At 46.1% G+C, this 16,296-nt stretch overlaps 1 protein-coding gene across 1 annotated transcript in view; it reads right to left on the reverse strand.

Moving 5' to 3' along the window:
• LOC124037576 (cadherin EGF LAG seven-pass G-type receptor 1-like) overlaps positions 1-16,296 on the reverse strand; it is a 103,761-nt gene that overhangs the window by 2,206 nt on the left and 85,259 nt on the right. Inside the window, exons 21-33 of the mRNA XM_046352412.1 lie at positions 15,993-16,203; positions 14,858-15,025; positions 13,255-13,381; positions 12,954-13,154; positions 10,784-10,958; positions 10,531-10,643; positions 10,359-10,438; positions 10,124-10,250; positions 9,767-9,892; positions 9,360-9,487; positions 7,515-7,621; positions 493-636; positions 87-302 (exon numbers count right to left, since the gene is read on the reverse strand). Of these exons, the coding sequence (XP_046208368.1) occupies positions 87-302; positions 493-636; positions 7,515-7,621; positions 9,360-9,487; positions 9,767-9,892; positions 10,124-10,250; positions 10,359-10,438; positions 10,531-10,643; positions 10,784-10,958; positions 12,954-13,154; positions 13,255-13,381; positions 14,858-15,025; positions 15,993-16,203 (1,923 nt within the window). The remainder of the gene's footprint in view (positions 1-86; positions 303-492; positions 637-7,514; positions 7,622-9,359; positions 9,488-9,766; positions 9,893-10,123; positions 10,251-10,358; positions 10,439-10,530; positions 10,644-10,783; positions 10,959-12,953; positions 13,155-13,254; positions 13,382-14,857; positions 15,026-15,992; positions 16,204-16,296) is intronic.

A 16,296-nucleotide genomic window follows, 5' to 3' on the forward strand; every position in this document is an offset into this window, starting at 1 on the left:
GAAATGGGCAGGGTTTATGACTTTGTGGTTATGGAAGCTAGTGACGACTCTATCTCTTTCTCATTCTCTCTCTGTCGTTCGCTCACCCCTTCTCTTCTCTGTCTGGTTGCAGTCAGGTGAACTGGGAGGGGCACTATCATTCTGGTAGAGGGACTCCCTGTTGATCTTGTTGTCCTGGTGGAGCTCCACGTTGACCTTGGTCTCCACACGCAGCAACTCCACCCCGCAGGGCTCCTCACTCTCACTGGCTGTCGGCAGCTCCACTGGCCAGTAGGGCTTCACATGATTGGCCACTGTATCCACTTCAGATACAGTAAAAAAATAAACACTTTTAAATATATGAGGTGTGTGTGTGTGTGTGTGTGTGTGTGTGTGTGTGTGTGTGTGTGTGTGTGTGTGTGTGTGTGTGTGTGTGTGTGTGTGTGTGTGTGTGTGTGTGTGTGTGTGTGTGTGTGTGTGTGTGTGTGTGTGTGTGTTTGAACATGAGTCTACCTTTGGGTGTGTTGTGCTGGGATGGTCTCTCGTTGTTCCACCTATGCTTGCGGCTTTCTCTGTGATCATCACTGTCTGAGGAGTGGGACGAGACATAGGAGCTGCTGTGCTCATCCACCGACAGCTCACTGTCCGAGTCTGAATCTGTTACCATGGAAACACAGGAGCTATAACTTACTCTCTGACCGCTGAACTATAGAGTGGTGAGGAGGAGGAGGTGCCCCGCGGACCCATAGTGTCGGAAATAGTTTAGCCATTCATTGTAGTATTAGCACTCTGATTACCGTAGTTGCTATTTTTGCGTTTTCTCGTGTCAATTAACCTGGGACATTCTTGGATTACTCATTATATTTAAAAAGTCTGATTTAGTCAACCAATATGAGTCAGTTTACAAACGGTTATGGGCACAAGACCGTGTGCATATCTGGCTGTGTTGGCAAAATCACTACATATCCCATCGAACCAGGCGGGGAGAGGCTGCCCGTTGTCACAGTTCCAAGACCATTCAGAAACGTCCTGCTAACTCTTGAAGTTGAGGGTACAGTATTTATGAAGTTTAGCAATGAGGACTAAAACTAGCATAGTTCAGCTAGCCAGCAAGTTTAGTCAGGGAAAGCGAGCTCGGGACCAGGTATACAGTTCCTTCAGAAAGTATTCACACCTCTGGACTTTTTTAACATATTTTGACTCAGGGTTGTGAATATTTAAGTAAATTAAATATTTAGGTCTTTAATTAAAAAATAAATACATCTAAAAATATGTTTTCACTTTCCTTATGGGGTATTGTTTACACAGTATATGGGTGAGATTTATTTATTTATTTAACCCATTATGAATTCAGGCTGTAAGACAATAAAATGTGGAGTAAGTCAAGGGGTGTGAATACTTTCTGAAGGCACTGTACGCTATGCATGCTATTTTTTACATTTTTGAATTTCACCTTTAACCAGGTAGGCTAGTTGAAAACAAGTTATCATTTGCAACTGCGACCTGGCCAAGATAAAGCATCGCAGTGTGACACAGACAACAACACAGAGTTACACATGGAGTAAACAATAAACACGCCAATAACACAATAAATAAGTCAATGACACAGTAGAGAAAAGAAAGTCTTTACACAGTGTGTGTAAAAGGCATGAGGAGGTAGGCAATAAATAGGCCATAGGAGTAAATAATTACAATTTAGCAGATTAACACTGGGGTGATAAATGAGCAGATGATGATGTGCAAGTAGAGATACTGGTGTGTAAAAGAGCAAAAAGTACATTTAAAAAACAGTAGAGGGATGAGGTAGGTGGATTGGATGGGCTATTTACAGATGGACTATGTACAGCTGCAGCGATCGGTTAGCTGCTCAGATAGCTTATGTTCAAAGTTGGTGAGGGAAATAAAAGTCTCCAACTTCAGCGATTGTTGCAATTCGTTCCAGTCACTGGCAGCAGAAAACTGGAAGGAAAGGCGGCCAAATGAGGTGTTGGCTTTGGGGATGATCAGTGAGATATACCTGCTGGAACGTGTGGGTGTTGTTATCGTGATCAGTGAACTGAGATAAGGCGGCGCCTTACCTAGCATAGACTTATAGATGACCTGGAGCCAGTGGTTCTGGCGACGAATATGTAGCGAGGGCCAGCCGAATAGAGCATACAGGTCGCAGTGGTGGGTGGTATAAGGTGATTTGTTAACAAAACGGATGGCATTGTGATAGACAGCATCCATCCTGAGTAGAGTGTTGGAAGTTATTTTGAATATGACATCGCCGAAGTCGAGGATCGGTTGGATAGTCAGTTTTACTAGGGTAAGTTTGGCGACGTGAGTGAAGGAGGCTTTGTTGCGAAATAGAAAGCCGATTCTAGATTTGATTTTGGATTGGAGATGTTTAATATGAGTCTGGAAGGAGAGTTTACGGTCTAGCCAGACACCTAGGTATTTATAGTTGTCCACATATTCCAGGTCGGAACCGTCCAGGGTGGTGATGCTCGTCGGGAGGGCGGGTGCGGGCAGCGAACGGTTGAAAAGCATGCATTTGGTTTTACTAGCGTTTAAGAGCAGTTGGAGGCCACGGAAGGAGTGTTGTGTGGCATTGAAGCTAGTTTGGAGGTTAGTTAGCACAGTGTCCAAGGAAGGTCCAGAAGTATACAGAATGGTGTCGTCTGCGTAGAGGTGGATCAGGGAATCGCCCGCAATGAAGACGGCTGCACAGTATTGTCTTTTATCGATGGCGGTTATGATATCGTTTAGTACCTTGAGCGTGGCTGAGGTGCACCCATGACAGGCTCGGAAGCTGGATTGCACAGCGGAGAAGGTACGGTGGGATTCGAAATGGTCAGTGATCTGTTTATTAACTTGGCTTTCGAAGACTTTAGATAGGCAGGGCAGGGTGGATATAGGTCTGTAACAGTTTGGTTCCAGGGTGTCTTCCCCTTTGAAGAGGGGGACGACCACGGCAGTTTTCCAATCTTTAGGGATCTCGGACGATACGAAAGAGAGGTTGAACAGGCTGGTGATAGGGGTTGCAACAATGGCGGCGGATAGTTTTAGAAAGAGAGGGTCCAAATTGTCTAGCCCAGCTGATTTGTACGGGTTCAGGTTTTGCAGCTCTTTCAGAAAACTGCTGTCTGGATATGGGTGAAGGAGAAGCTGGGGAGGCTTCTCCTTCACGAGGCTAATTCAGGAGACAGATTGTAGTTTTTATGCCCTGATATCAAGAGCTGGTGGCGAAAAGTTTGTTTAAACAATTCAGAGACTGAAACTGAGTACTTCAGGGGTGGAGCGAGCGGTCGCATCGGCACTTCGCTCCGCAGGTAGTATAACTTTTTCATTACATTTCATTACATTTCATTATAGCACAACGGTTTGATTTGTCTAATCTTAGCAATTTCTTCTTAGCTAGCTACATAGCCGTCTTTGTATCAAAGATAATTGCGTAATTATCGTATTTCGCCGTCCTAATGTAGTCTTCACTGCTCTGCCCAGCAGCTAGCCAGCTAGCCAGCTAGCTAACGTCCACCGATTAGCTGCACTGTAGAAACTATTACACTCAACTGAACGACTTGATTAGTGTAGTGTTAGCTAGCTACATAGCTGTCTTTGCTGTCTTCGTATCCAAGATAATTGTGTAGTTTAGAGTGTGTAGTCTTAGAGTGATTATCTTAATTTACCGAGGTTAGCTAGCCAGCTATTTGTCGTCCTTAACGTAGGAGACTCATCTCATTACAGTACAACGGTTTGATTTGTTTGATCGTAGCTAGCTACATAGCTAGCTACATAGCCGTCTTTGTATCAAAGATAATTGTGTAGTCTAGAGCGATTTTCTAGGTTAGCTAACCAGCTATTGTCGTTCTTTTAACGCAACGTAACGTAATCAACACTGCTAGCTAGCCAGCTAGCCCCCGAATAGCAGCACTGTCGAAACTATTACACTCAACGGAACGACTTGATTAGTGTAGTGTCAACAACGCACCCACTGCCAGCTAGCCTACTTCAGCAGTACTGTATCATTTTAATCATTTTAGTCAATAAGATTCTTGCTACGTAAGCTTAACTTTCTGAACATTCGAGACGTGTAGTCCACTTGTCATTCCAATCTCCTTTGCATTAGCGTAGCCTCATCTGTAGCCTGTCAACTATGTGTCTGTCTATCCCTGTTCTCTCCTCTCTGCACAGACCATACAAACGCTCCACACCGCGTGGCCGCGGCCACCCTAATCTGGTGGTCCCAGCGCGCACGACCCACGTGGAGTTCCAGGTCTCCGGTAGCCCCTGGAACTGCCGATCTGCGGCCAACAAGGCAGAGTTCATCTCAGCCTATGCCTCCCTCCAGTCCCTCGACTTCCTGGCACTGACGGAAACATGGATCACCACAGACAACACTGCTACTCCTACTGCTCTCTCTTCGTCCGCCCACGTGTTCTCGCACACCCCGAGAGCTTCTGGTCAGCGGGGTGGTGGCACCGGGATCCTCATCTCTCCCAAGTGGTCATTCTCTCTTTCTCCCCTTACCCATCTGTCTATCGCCTCCTTTGAATTCCATGCTGTCACAGTTACCAGCCCTTTCAAGCTTAACATCCTTATCATTTATCGCCCTCCAGGTTCCCTCGGAGAGTTCATCAATGAGCTTGATGCCTTGATAAGCTCCTTTCCTGAGGACGGCTCACCTCTCACAGTTCTGGGCGACTTTAACCTCCCCACGTCTACCTTTGACTCATTCCTCTCTGCCTCCTTCTTTCCACTCCTCTCCTCTTTTGACCTCACCCTCTCACCTTCCGCCCCTACTCACAAGGCAGGCAATACGCTCGACCTCATCTTTACTAGATGCTGTTCTTCCACTAACCTCATTGCAACTCCCCTCCAAGTCTCCGACCACTACCTTGTATCCTTTTCCCTCTCGCTCTCATCCAACACCTCCCACACTGCCCCTACTCGGATGGTATCGCGCCGTCCCAACCTTCGCTCTCTCTCCCCCGCTAATCTCTCCTCTTCCATCCTATCATCTCTTCCCTCTGCTCAAACCTTCTCCAACCTATCTCCTGATTCTGCCTCCTCAACCCTCCTCTCCTCCCTCTCTGCATCCTTTGACTCTCTATGTCCCCTATCCTCCAGGCCGGCTCGGTCCTCCCCTCCCGCTCCGTGGCTCGATGACTCATTGCGAGCTCACAGAACAGGGCTCCGGGCAGCCGAGCGGAAATGGAGGAAAACTCGCCTCCCTGCGGACCTGGCATCCTTTCACTCCCTCCTCTCTACATTTTCCTCCTCTGTCTCTGCTGCTAAAGCCACTTTCTACCACTCTAAATTCCAAGCATCTGCCTCTAACCCTAGGAAGCTCTTTGCCCCCTTCTCCTCCCTCCTGAATCCTCCTCCCCTCCCCCCTCCTCCCTCTCTGCAGATGACTTCGTCAACCATTTTGAAAAGAAGGTCGACGACATCCGATCCTCGTTTGCTAAGTCAAACGACACCGCTGGTTCTGCTCACACTGCCCTACCCTGTGCTCTGACCTCTTTCTCCCCTCTCTCTCCAGATGAAATCTCGCGTCTTGTGACGGCCGGCCGCCCAACAACCTGCCCGCTTGACCCTATCCCCTCCTCTCTTCTCCAGACCATTTCCGGAGACCTTCTCCCTTACCTCACCTCGCTCATCAACTCATCCCTGACCGCTGGCTACGTCCCTTCTGTCTTCAAGAGAGCGAGAGTTGCACCCCTTCTGAAAAAACCTACACCCGATCCCTCCGATGTCAACAACTACAGACCAGTATCCCTTCTTTCTTTTCTCTCCAAAACTCTTGAACGTGCCGTCCTTGGCCAGCTCTCCCGCTATCTGTCTCTGAATGACCTTCTTGATCTAAATCAGTCAGGTTTCAAGACTAGTCATTCAACTGAGACTGCTCTCCTGTGTATCACGGAGGCGCTCCGCACTGCTAAAGCTAACTCTCTCTCCTCTGCTCTCATCCTTCTAGATCTATCGGCTCCCTTCGATACTGTGAACCATCAGATCCACCTCTCCACCCTCTCCGAGTTGGGCATCTCCGGCGCGGCCCACGCTTGGATTGCGTCCTACCTGACAGGTCGCTCCTACCAGGTGGCGTGGCGAGAATCTGTCTCCTCACCACGCGCTCTCACCACTGGTGTCTCCCAGGGCTCTGTTCTAGGCCCTCTCCTATTCTCGCTATACACCAAGTCACTTGGCTCTGTCATAACCTCACATGGTCTCTCCTATCATTGCTATGCAGATGACACACAATTAATCTTCTCCTTTCCCCCTTCTGATGACCAGGTGGCGAATCGCATCTCTGCATGTCTGGCAGACATATCAGTGTGGATGACGGATCACCACCTCAAGCTGAACCTCGGCAAGACGGAGCTGCTCTTCCTCCCGGGGAAGGACTGCCCGTTCCATGATCTCGTCATCACGGTTGACAACTCCATTGTGTCCTCCTCCCAGAGCGCTAAGAACCTTGGCGTGATCCTGGATAACACCCTGTCGTTCTCAACTAACATCAAGGCGGTGGCCTGTTCCTGTAGGTTCATGCTCTACAACATCCGCAGAGTACGACCCTGCCTCACACAGGAAGCGGCGCAGGTCCTAATCCAGGCACTTGTCATCTCCCGTCTGGATTACTGCAACTCGCTGTTGGCTGGGCTCCCTGCCTGTGCCATTAAACCCCTACAACTCATCCAGAACGCCGCAGCCCGTCTGGTGTTCAACCTTCCCAAGTTCTCTCACGTCACCCCGCTCCTCCGCTCTCTCCACTGGCTTCCAGTTGAAGCTCACATCCACTACAAGACCATGGTGCTTGCCTACGGAGCTGTGAGGGGAACGGCACCTCAGTACCTCCAGGCTCTGATCAGGCCCTACACCCAAACAAGGGCACTGCGTTCATCCACCTCTGGCCTGCTCGTCTCCCTACCACTGAGGAAGTACAGCTCCCGCTCAGCCCAGTCAAAACTGTTCGCTGCTCTGGCCCCCCAATGGTGGAACAAACTCCCTCACGACGCCAGGACAGCGGAGTCAATCACCACCTTCCGGAGACACCTGAAACCCCACCTCTTTAAGGAATACCTAGGATAGGATAAGTAATCCCTCTCACCCCCCCCCTTTAAGATTTAGATGCACTATTGTAAAGTGACTGTTCCACTGGATGTCATAAGGTGAATGCACCAATTTGTAAGTCGCTCTGGATAAGAGCGTCTGCTAAATGACTTAAATGTAAATGTAAACAAATACATCAGATGACTAATATTTAAGAGCGAATTGATGTACAATCCCGAAATCAGCTGTGATAGTAAAACAAAGCTTAAAACGGTGTTTGAGTGAACCCTGAATCCCGAAAATGAATGGTGAATTCACTTCCGGATACGGTAGACTCCTTCTCCTCATCACTCTATAGGCCTGAGACATTCGGATGCATTCGGATGCATTAAGATTCCCTGTCACATGCATTTTTCTACACCCACAATAACATCTGCTAAACACATGTATGTGACCAATAAAATTTGATGACACTCATTGTAACTATATAGGACTTGTACCATCTCTCTTGGAGCACTTGCGGAGGAAGATGGAGGAGTCTCCCTCCCCATGGGAACTCTTTTTGGCTGAGCAGGAGGATGTCGTGTGCTTCTTCCCTGAGTCGTTCCTGTTGGAAGAAAGAGGCATGATGAGCACAGAAATAATAACTTGAGTAGGAAATGTGGTCACGATATTCCATTAACTTTCCTAAAATTCACAGATTTTCCAGAAATTCTGGTTGGAAGATTCCCTGAACCAGGAAGGAATAAGCATGAAATCCAGAATCTTGAAATTCTTGAAAAAACTGGGAATTTTGGGAAGGTTACTGGAGTTTTGCAAACCTAAGTAAAACCTAGTCATTACAAATATTGGCTCGTCAGACCACCACTCTGTTCCAGCTGGCAGATGAGTGTTATTAGGTAGGTACTTTATGACATAGAAAATATCATTTTCAACAAACCTTAACTTGTCGATACTTCCTCAATTCCCGAATTGGAAGACATCTAATGTCTTTTAAACCTTCATGTCTAGTTGCAGGGGGTTCGTTTGAATTTAGAAAACGTTCCATTATTAAATTACATTTACAAAATCTCCACTAAAGTGGAACTGACAGGGTTTTATCGTCATGACATCTTATAAAAATGTGTTCCTATACACCCCCAAAAAGAATAAGATATTAATTATTATTATTTTACATTTTACAATACAGAAAATACACCTGAATGAATTTCTACAAATATTTAAATACCAAGGGTGTCCTCTTACATTTGGGAACTTTACAGTCCTATTGATCAGACAACCATGAACAGGTAGCTTATTTCTCCCTCCCTACAATAAACATCTATGTCAGCCAGAGAGGGATGAACTAAAATCTAATGAGGCAAGAGTAGATAAACTCTCTGAAATGTTTTCCGTTCGTAGTTGGCCATGAAAATGTCACTGATAAACAATGAGAAATAGTAGCCTGCTCGCCTTCTGCAGCTTTCCAGCCAATGCATGCTTGTCCCAACCCACGTTTTGACAACTGAATGGAAAATACCTGCCCAACCATTTGATCGATTCCAAATACATTTGATTGACAACTAAGAGATATGCATGCTAACTGTGGATAACAGCCTTAGTTAAATTCCTCAGTTTTTATCCAAAATATTGAGTAATTGAAAGTGAAAAAGTGCATCCCGAATGGGTGGAGGCAGAAAAATATGGACAGCTGTGATTTACAACCCGAGAGCAACATTTTTTCGACTACCAATAAATGTAATGGTGAATTGTATATCTATTTATTCTGCCAACAATACCGTAATCTACATCATGGAATATTTCTGTCAAATAGAACCTATTTTTTAAACCTCCTACGAAGTTGATTTTGTAGTATAAACTGGGCATTTGATATTTTTGACTGATATCATGATTATCTGTTTGTTTTATATCTGCAAAGTAGTTCAAGTGCTGTCAGTTCCACTTTAAGTAGTCCAACAGTGTCCGCCACCGTCTTGTCTGTCTCAAACGTTGTCATTGAGACACGCGGTTCCACTCCAAAGTGAGGCATGTCATGATGACAATCACCTGTCTCGATCAATGAGAGAACATTTGAAATAGACAAGATGGAGACATACACATTGTTGGATTACTTCATGGAGAATTTTCTAAATTCAAACCAAGTCCCTGCCACTTGACATGGACGTTTACAAGACATTCGTTGTCTTCCATGTTGGGAATTGAAGAAGTATCGCCAAGTTAAGGTTGATAGAATATTATCTGTGCTACGCCAAACAGCACCTAACCTGTAACGGCTAATAGAGCATCACATTAGCCCGGCACATTCTGTTAGCTAAGTAGAACCCAGTTCCCACCCAGTAAGTCACCTGGCCTGGCTTCTGCTGAAGCTGCGGACTGATCTAACTGTGCTGTCCAGGGAGGCAGTGGACTCTCCGATGGCCGTACGGTACAGACTGTCCTCCTCTGTGTACGAATGCTTAGCGTTCAGTGAACGCTGGGGACACAAAGAAGTAATAAAGTAAATTGTAGTCATTCAGCAGACACTCTTATTCAGAGCGACTTACAAGAGCAATTAGGGTTAAGTGCCTTCCTCAAGGGCACATTGACAGATCTTTCAAGTAGTCGGATCGGGGATTCAAACAAGTGACATTTCGGTTACTGTCCCAGTGCTCTTAACCGCCAGGCTGCATGCTGCCCGATACAACTCAGAACTAATTTCTCAACATAAATGTACAGGTATACTACACTTAACTATGGACTGGTGTGTACTCACTGTGAGGAGAGTGGAGCGGGTGGCAGTAGGCTCCTCCACTATGGATTTCCTCCCTGTGAGGATGTTCTTTAGGTTGGTCCTCACCTCCTTGTTGAAAACACAGTAGAAGAAGAATATGCACACACCCTGAGAGAGAGAGAGAGAGAGAGAGAGAGAGAGAGAGAGAGAGAGAGAGAGAGAGAGAGAGAGAGAGAGAGAGAGAGAGAGAGAGAGAGAGAGAGAGAGAGAGAGAGAGAGAGAGAGAGAGAGAGAGAGATGGATGGATGGATGGATGGATGGATAATTGCACATCAGATAAATATAGCCACAGTAAGGCTTTTTGAAGCACTGTTTTTGACAAGCCAAAAAGCCAAGTACCTGAAGGCAGCTGAAGATGGCAAAGAGGTAGTGTAAGGAGAGGATGTCACTGTTGACCGCCATGAGGCCCAGGAGCCAGGTAGCACTGAGGAGCAACAGGTGGAGGAAGGCTACATGTAGGGAACAGCTGGAGAGGAAATGTTTGTTTACGTTTGAATGGAATCCAGCCAACATGGTATGCTACGTGCTAACTACTTTCTAACCCCACATGGTTATCCTGTCTCGAAGTACTCACATTGCTCCAGACTTCTCAAATGTCCACTGTCTCTTTCCGCATGAGGCCTTGGCGGCCATGAAGAATAAAGCAATGTTGACCTATGGGAGATACATGAGACGGAGATGAGTAACATGGCCAGAACCAATCCAGTATAGTCCAACAAATAAACAGCGTCTGCATACACACTCACCAGTACTACTATAGTGATGGGCCCAGCGATACTCCAGATGAGTGTGTCGTGGACAGAAAGCCAACAGAAGTCTGGGTTCCCATAGCCCTCAGGGTCCAACCCTACTGCCAGGCCTACAAGAGAGGAAAAACACACAGTGAGCATGTGCTTCCAGATTTTGTTATTTATGTTGATTATGTTGCATCTGTGTCCTTCTCTGTCTTTGCATGCATGCGTGCGTGTGTGTGTGTGCGTGTGTGTGTCTCTCACTCACCGGTGATGATGGCAGGAATGCCCCAGCCAATGGAGTAGTAAAACCTCATGCGGCCATGGTTGATGTTCCTGACTTCAGTCAGCATGCGGTAGATGTGGAGGCCCTCCACCAACATCCAGGCAAACGTACACATGTAGAAGTAGTGGAGCAGGATGGCTACCACTGTACACATGAACTGAGGGACAGAGAGGTAGGGAAAGATGATTAAAGCCACTGTTTTGAAAGCCAACTGTGCTAATTGTTATTTAAGCTGTCTGTGAACTAAGTCTGGTTCAGTAGCTGCTAATCTATAACAACAGAACACAATGCAATGGCTGAGGCCAAATCCACATATTGCCAAACAGACACAGAACTATTATTGTCAAAGATAAAGCCACTTAGCACTGCTGTTAAGAGTGTTGGGCCAGTAATCGGAAGGTTGCTGGTTTGAATCCCCGAGCCAACTAACTGACAAATCTGTTGATGTGCTCTTGAGCTAGGCACTTAACCCTAATTACTCCTGTACGCCACCCTGGATAAGAGTGTCTAAAATGTACTCAAGGGGACTTAGCCTTCCTCATGTCAGCATTGGCCTGGACAGGGCAGGCTGAAGCCAATACGCATAGGCTATCACCTACGCACTTTGACATGTAGGCTAATTATTTACATACACTTATGTTTTTCTTAACAGAATAGCTACTGTTTTTTGGTTTTCAAATCAATTTAATTGGCTATTTTGGTTCATGGCCTTGGTGCCCTGGCAGATATGGCACAACCCTTTCCCAACCCTTTCCCCGGCGGGAAGGGTTGGGTGGGGGTAGACTGCAGGTACACCATATGTACAAAAGAATGTGGACATGCCTTCAAATTTGTGGATTTTTCTTCTCCATAGACAAATATTGCAATCTCCATAGACAAAGATTGGCAGTAGAATGGCCTTACTGGGGTCTCCCGGGTGGCGCCGTGGTTAAGGGCGCTGTACTGCAGCGGCAGCTGTGCCATCAGAGTCCCTGGGTTCGCGCCCAGGCTCTGTCGTAACCAACCGCGACCGGGAGGTCCGTGGGGCGACACACAATTGGCCTTGCGTCGCCCGGGTTAGGGAGTAAGAATGGCCTTACTGAAGAGCTCAGTGACTTCAACATGGCACTGTCATAGGATGCAACCTTTCTAACAAGTCAGTTTGTAAAATTTCTGGCCTGCTAGAGATGCCCCAGTCAACTGTGCTGTTATTGTGAAGTGGAAAAGTTTAGGAGCAACAATGACTCGGCCACGAAGTGGTAGGCAAAATAAGCTCACAGAACGGGACCACTGAGTACTGAAGCGCATAGCTCTTTAAAAAAAACATCTCGGTTGCAACACTCACTACCGAGTTTCAAACTCCCTGTGGAAGCAACATCAGCACAATAACTGTTCGCCAGGAGCTTCATAAAATGGGTTTCCAAGGCTGAGCAGCCGCACACAAGCCTAAGATCACCATGCACAATGCCAAGTGTCGGCTGGAGTGGTGTAAAGCTCGCTGCACAGTCCGACAGACCATTCTGGGTTTGGTGGATGCCAGAAGAACATTACCTGCCCCAATGCATAGTGCCAGCTGTACAGTTTGTTGGAAGAGGAATAATGGTCTGGGGCTGATTTTCATGTTCGTGCTAGGCCCCTTAGTTCCACTGAAGGGAAATCTTAACGCTACTGCATGCAATGACATTCAAGACGATTCTGTTCTTCCAACCTTGTGGCAACAGTTTGGGGAAGGCCCTTTCCTGTTTCAGCATGACAATGCTCCTGTGCACAAAGTGAGGTCCATACAGAAATGGTTTGTCAAGATTGGTGTAGAAGAACTTGACTGGCCTGCACAGAGCCCTGACCTCAACCCCATTGAATACCTTCGGGATGAATTGGAAAGCTGACTGCATGCAGGCCTAATCGCCCAACATCAGTGCCCAACTACACTAATGCTCTTGTGGCTGAATGGAAGCAAGTCCCCATAGCAATGTTCCAACATCTAGTGGAAACCCTTACCAGAGAAGTGGGGCACCAACTCCATATTAATGCCCATGATTTTGGAATGAGATGTTCGACGAGCATACTTTTGGTCATGTAGTGTATATTGACAAGTCGACAGTATACAATAATGCAATAAGACAAAATAAAGTGTTTTTCGGGTGTGCCTCAGGGTTGTGTGCTAGGGTCTCACCGCATTTTCAGTCTGGTTGATTCCGAAGAGTAAGACGAGCTGGGAGAGGAAGATTGACACCACCAGGTTCTTGTGTATGCTGTGGAGGTTAGAGCGGAACTTCCGGAGAATGGCCAGCAGGAGGAAGGTGATGAGGAGGGCCACCAGCGAGGCTGACACCGTGATGTAGGTGATGATCTTCAGGGGCAGGACCTCACCATGCTGAGGAGGTAAGCATGGCCAGGGGTAAGATCAAATAATAGAAGTTAACATAAGCTGAGTCACCATAACTGAATGTTTGGTAGGGGGCTCTGGGTGGTACCTCTCTCTTGGAGATGTCCATGAGCACAGCAGAGCTGGACATGTGACTGCACTGGCAGCTGATGTGGGTGCTGTTCCTGAACACCAGCTCACACCCCTTGGCAGACCAGCCTCCCGTTCCTTGAAACCTGGAGCCAAAATAGATATTGTTTTATATGATTTACAGTACCAGTCAAAAGTTTGGACACATCTACTCATTCAAGGGTTTTTCTTTATTTTTACTATTTCGACATCAAAGACATCAAACTATGAAATAACACATATGGAATCATGTAGTAACCAAAAAAGTGTTAAACAAATAAAAATATATTTTATATTTCAGATTCTTCAAAGTAGCCACGCTTTGCACACTCTTGGCATTCTCTCAACCAGCTTCATGAGGTAGTCACCAGGAATGAATTTCAATGAACAGGTGTGTCTTGTTAAAAGTTCATTTGTGGAATGTATTTCCTTTTTTATGCGTTTGAGCCAATAAGTTGTGTTGTAACAAGGTAGGGGTGATATACAGAAGATAGCCCTATTTGGTAAAAGGCAGAGTCCATATTATGGCAAGAACAGCTCAACAAACTTTTCACGTTTTTTCAAGTGCAGTCGCAAAAACAAACCATCAAGTGCTTTGATGAAACTTGCTCTCATGAGCACCGCCACAGGAAAGGACGACCCAGAGATACCTCTGCTGCAGAGGCCAAGTTCATTAGAGTTACCAGTCTCAGAAATTGCAGGCCAAATAAATGCTTCACAGAGTTCAAGTAAGAGACATATCTCAACATCAACTGTTCAGATGAGACTTCATGAATCAGGCCTTCATGGTCGAATTGCTGCAAAGAAACCACTATAAAAGGACACCAATAATAATAAGAGACTTGCTTGGACCAAGAAACATGAGTAATGGACATTAGACCAGTGAAAATCTGTCATTTGGTCTGATGAGTCCAAATGTAAGATGTTTGGTTCTAACCGCTGTGTCTTTGTAGACGCAGAGTAGGTGAATGGATGATCTCCGCATGTGTGGTTCCCACCGTGAAGCATGGAGGAGGAGGTGTGATGGTGCTTTGCTGGTGACACAGTCAGTGATTTATTTAGAATTCAAGGCATACTTAACCAGCATGGCTACAACAGCATTCTACAGCGATACCGCATCTCATCTGGTCCACAATCACCAGACCTCAACCCAATTGAGATGGTGTGGAAAGTTGGACAGCAGAGTGAAGGAAAGGCAGCCAACAAGTGCTCAGCATATGTGGGAACTCCTTCAAGACTGTTGGAAAAGCATTCCAGGTGATGCTGGCTGAGAGAATACCAAGATTGTGCAACGCCGTCATCAAGGCAAAGGGTGGCTACTTTGAAATATCTAAAAATATAAATATATTTTGGTTTAACACTTCTTTGGTTACTACATGATTCCATATATGTTATTTCATAGTTTTGATGTATTCACTATTATTCTACAATGTAGAAAATAGTAAAAATAAAGAAAAACCCTTGAATGTGTAGGTGTGTCCAAACTTATGACAGGTACTGTATGTTCTTGGACATAATCTAGCTAAACTCCATTCTAAATTTACGATCTGAGGTAGAGTATTGATAGGTATGCTTTTCCTTACGGGATGGAATGATTCCAGTAGACACAGACAGGTTTGGTCCTCTCCTCTGTCTCCAGTAGTGTGTATTCGAGTGTGATGGCCTGTGCCAGAAGAGAGGTTGAGGGCACCCCCTCGCTGTAGACCACCGTGCTCACAATAGGTGTGTTGATGATGGGCCGCTTGGGGAGTCTAAACACACACCTTTATGTTTACATTGACTTTAGTCATCCAAGAGATGTTCATGTCGAGAGTGACTTTCCACAAGGGCCTATAGCAGGGCAAATGGTGGCCCGCATATCAACCCCCCCCCCACCCAAAAAAAAGAAAAACCTAAAAAATATGGTTGCGTAACAGACGTTTTTCCCAGTGGTATGTTAGTCACTGACAGTCACTCAATTAGCCCATGTCAGGTCATTTTTTGTTGTTGATTGATACAGTAGTCTAGCCAGCTGTCTAAACTTGTAGTAATCATGGTCAAATTACCAATCGGAGGGCCCCATTGATTTTGTTAGTCACTCTCACTAAGTTATCACTTTAAAAACTGCAAAGTTTTCTTTCTGCCCCATTGCAAAATTTGTAGAATTGCATGAAATTTGTTATTAAAAAAAAGTATTCTGTCCGCCCCATGGCAAAATGTGTAGAATTGCAGTAAACTTGCTATAAAACTGTACACTTTTCTCTACGCCCATGACAACATTTTAAGAATGACAGAAAATTAAAGAATATTTTTTTCTCTCCGCTGTCAAGAGGGCCGCTAAAATGTTTGTTTTTTCTCTAGGTGTGGATGTGGGTACACAGATCCGCGAGCCACTGCGGCCCTTCAAAGTTGCATATCCATGGCCTATAGCCACATCCCTGGCCTATAGCCACATCCCTGGCCTATAGCCACATCCCTGGCCTATAGCCATATCCCTGGCCTATAGCCACATCCCTGGCCTATAGCCACATCCCTGGCCAATAGCCACATCCCTGGCCAATAGCCATATCCCTGGCCTATAGCCATATCCATGGCCTATAGCCACATCCCTGGCCTATAGCCATATCCCTGGCCTATAGCCATATCCCAGGCCTATAGTGAGGTAGCATAAAAACACCTATCAGAAGGAAAACTAGAAAACCAAAAACCAAACCCAGCATTCCCAGTGGTAAACAATACCTCAGGCTCCTGCGATCAACGTCGTAGTTCTCAGGCAGTAGCTGTCCCAGGGTCCTATAGATGATCACCACGGCAACAGGGAGAGGGCCTTGGACCTCAGCGTGACGACGCATTTTCTTGGCAGACACCTGGTGACCCACGGTGGTGGATTCAGCCTGGACAGGGGGCGCGTTTATGGCTGTTGCGTCTGTGGCTGCTGCTATCGAGACCACTATAACGATTGAAACCGATACTATGACAATGAATGAATGAATGATTCTCACATAAAAAAACTCTACCAGACTGGTTGAAAAACTTGATCAAC

The sequence above is a fragment of the Oncorhynchus gorbuscha genome, linkage group LG06 (assembly GCF_021184085.1).
Source record: "Oncorhynchus gorbuscha isolate QuinsamMale2020 ecotype Even-year linkage group LG06, OgorEven_v1.0, whole genome shotgun sequence".
NCBI lineage: Eukaryota > Metazoa > Chordata > Actinopteri > Salmoniformes > Salmonidae > Oncorhynchus > Oncorhynchus gorbuscha.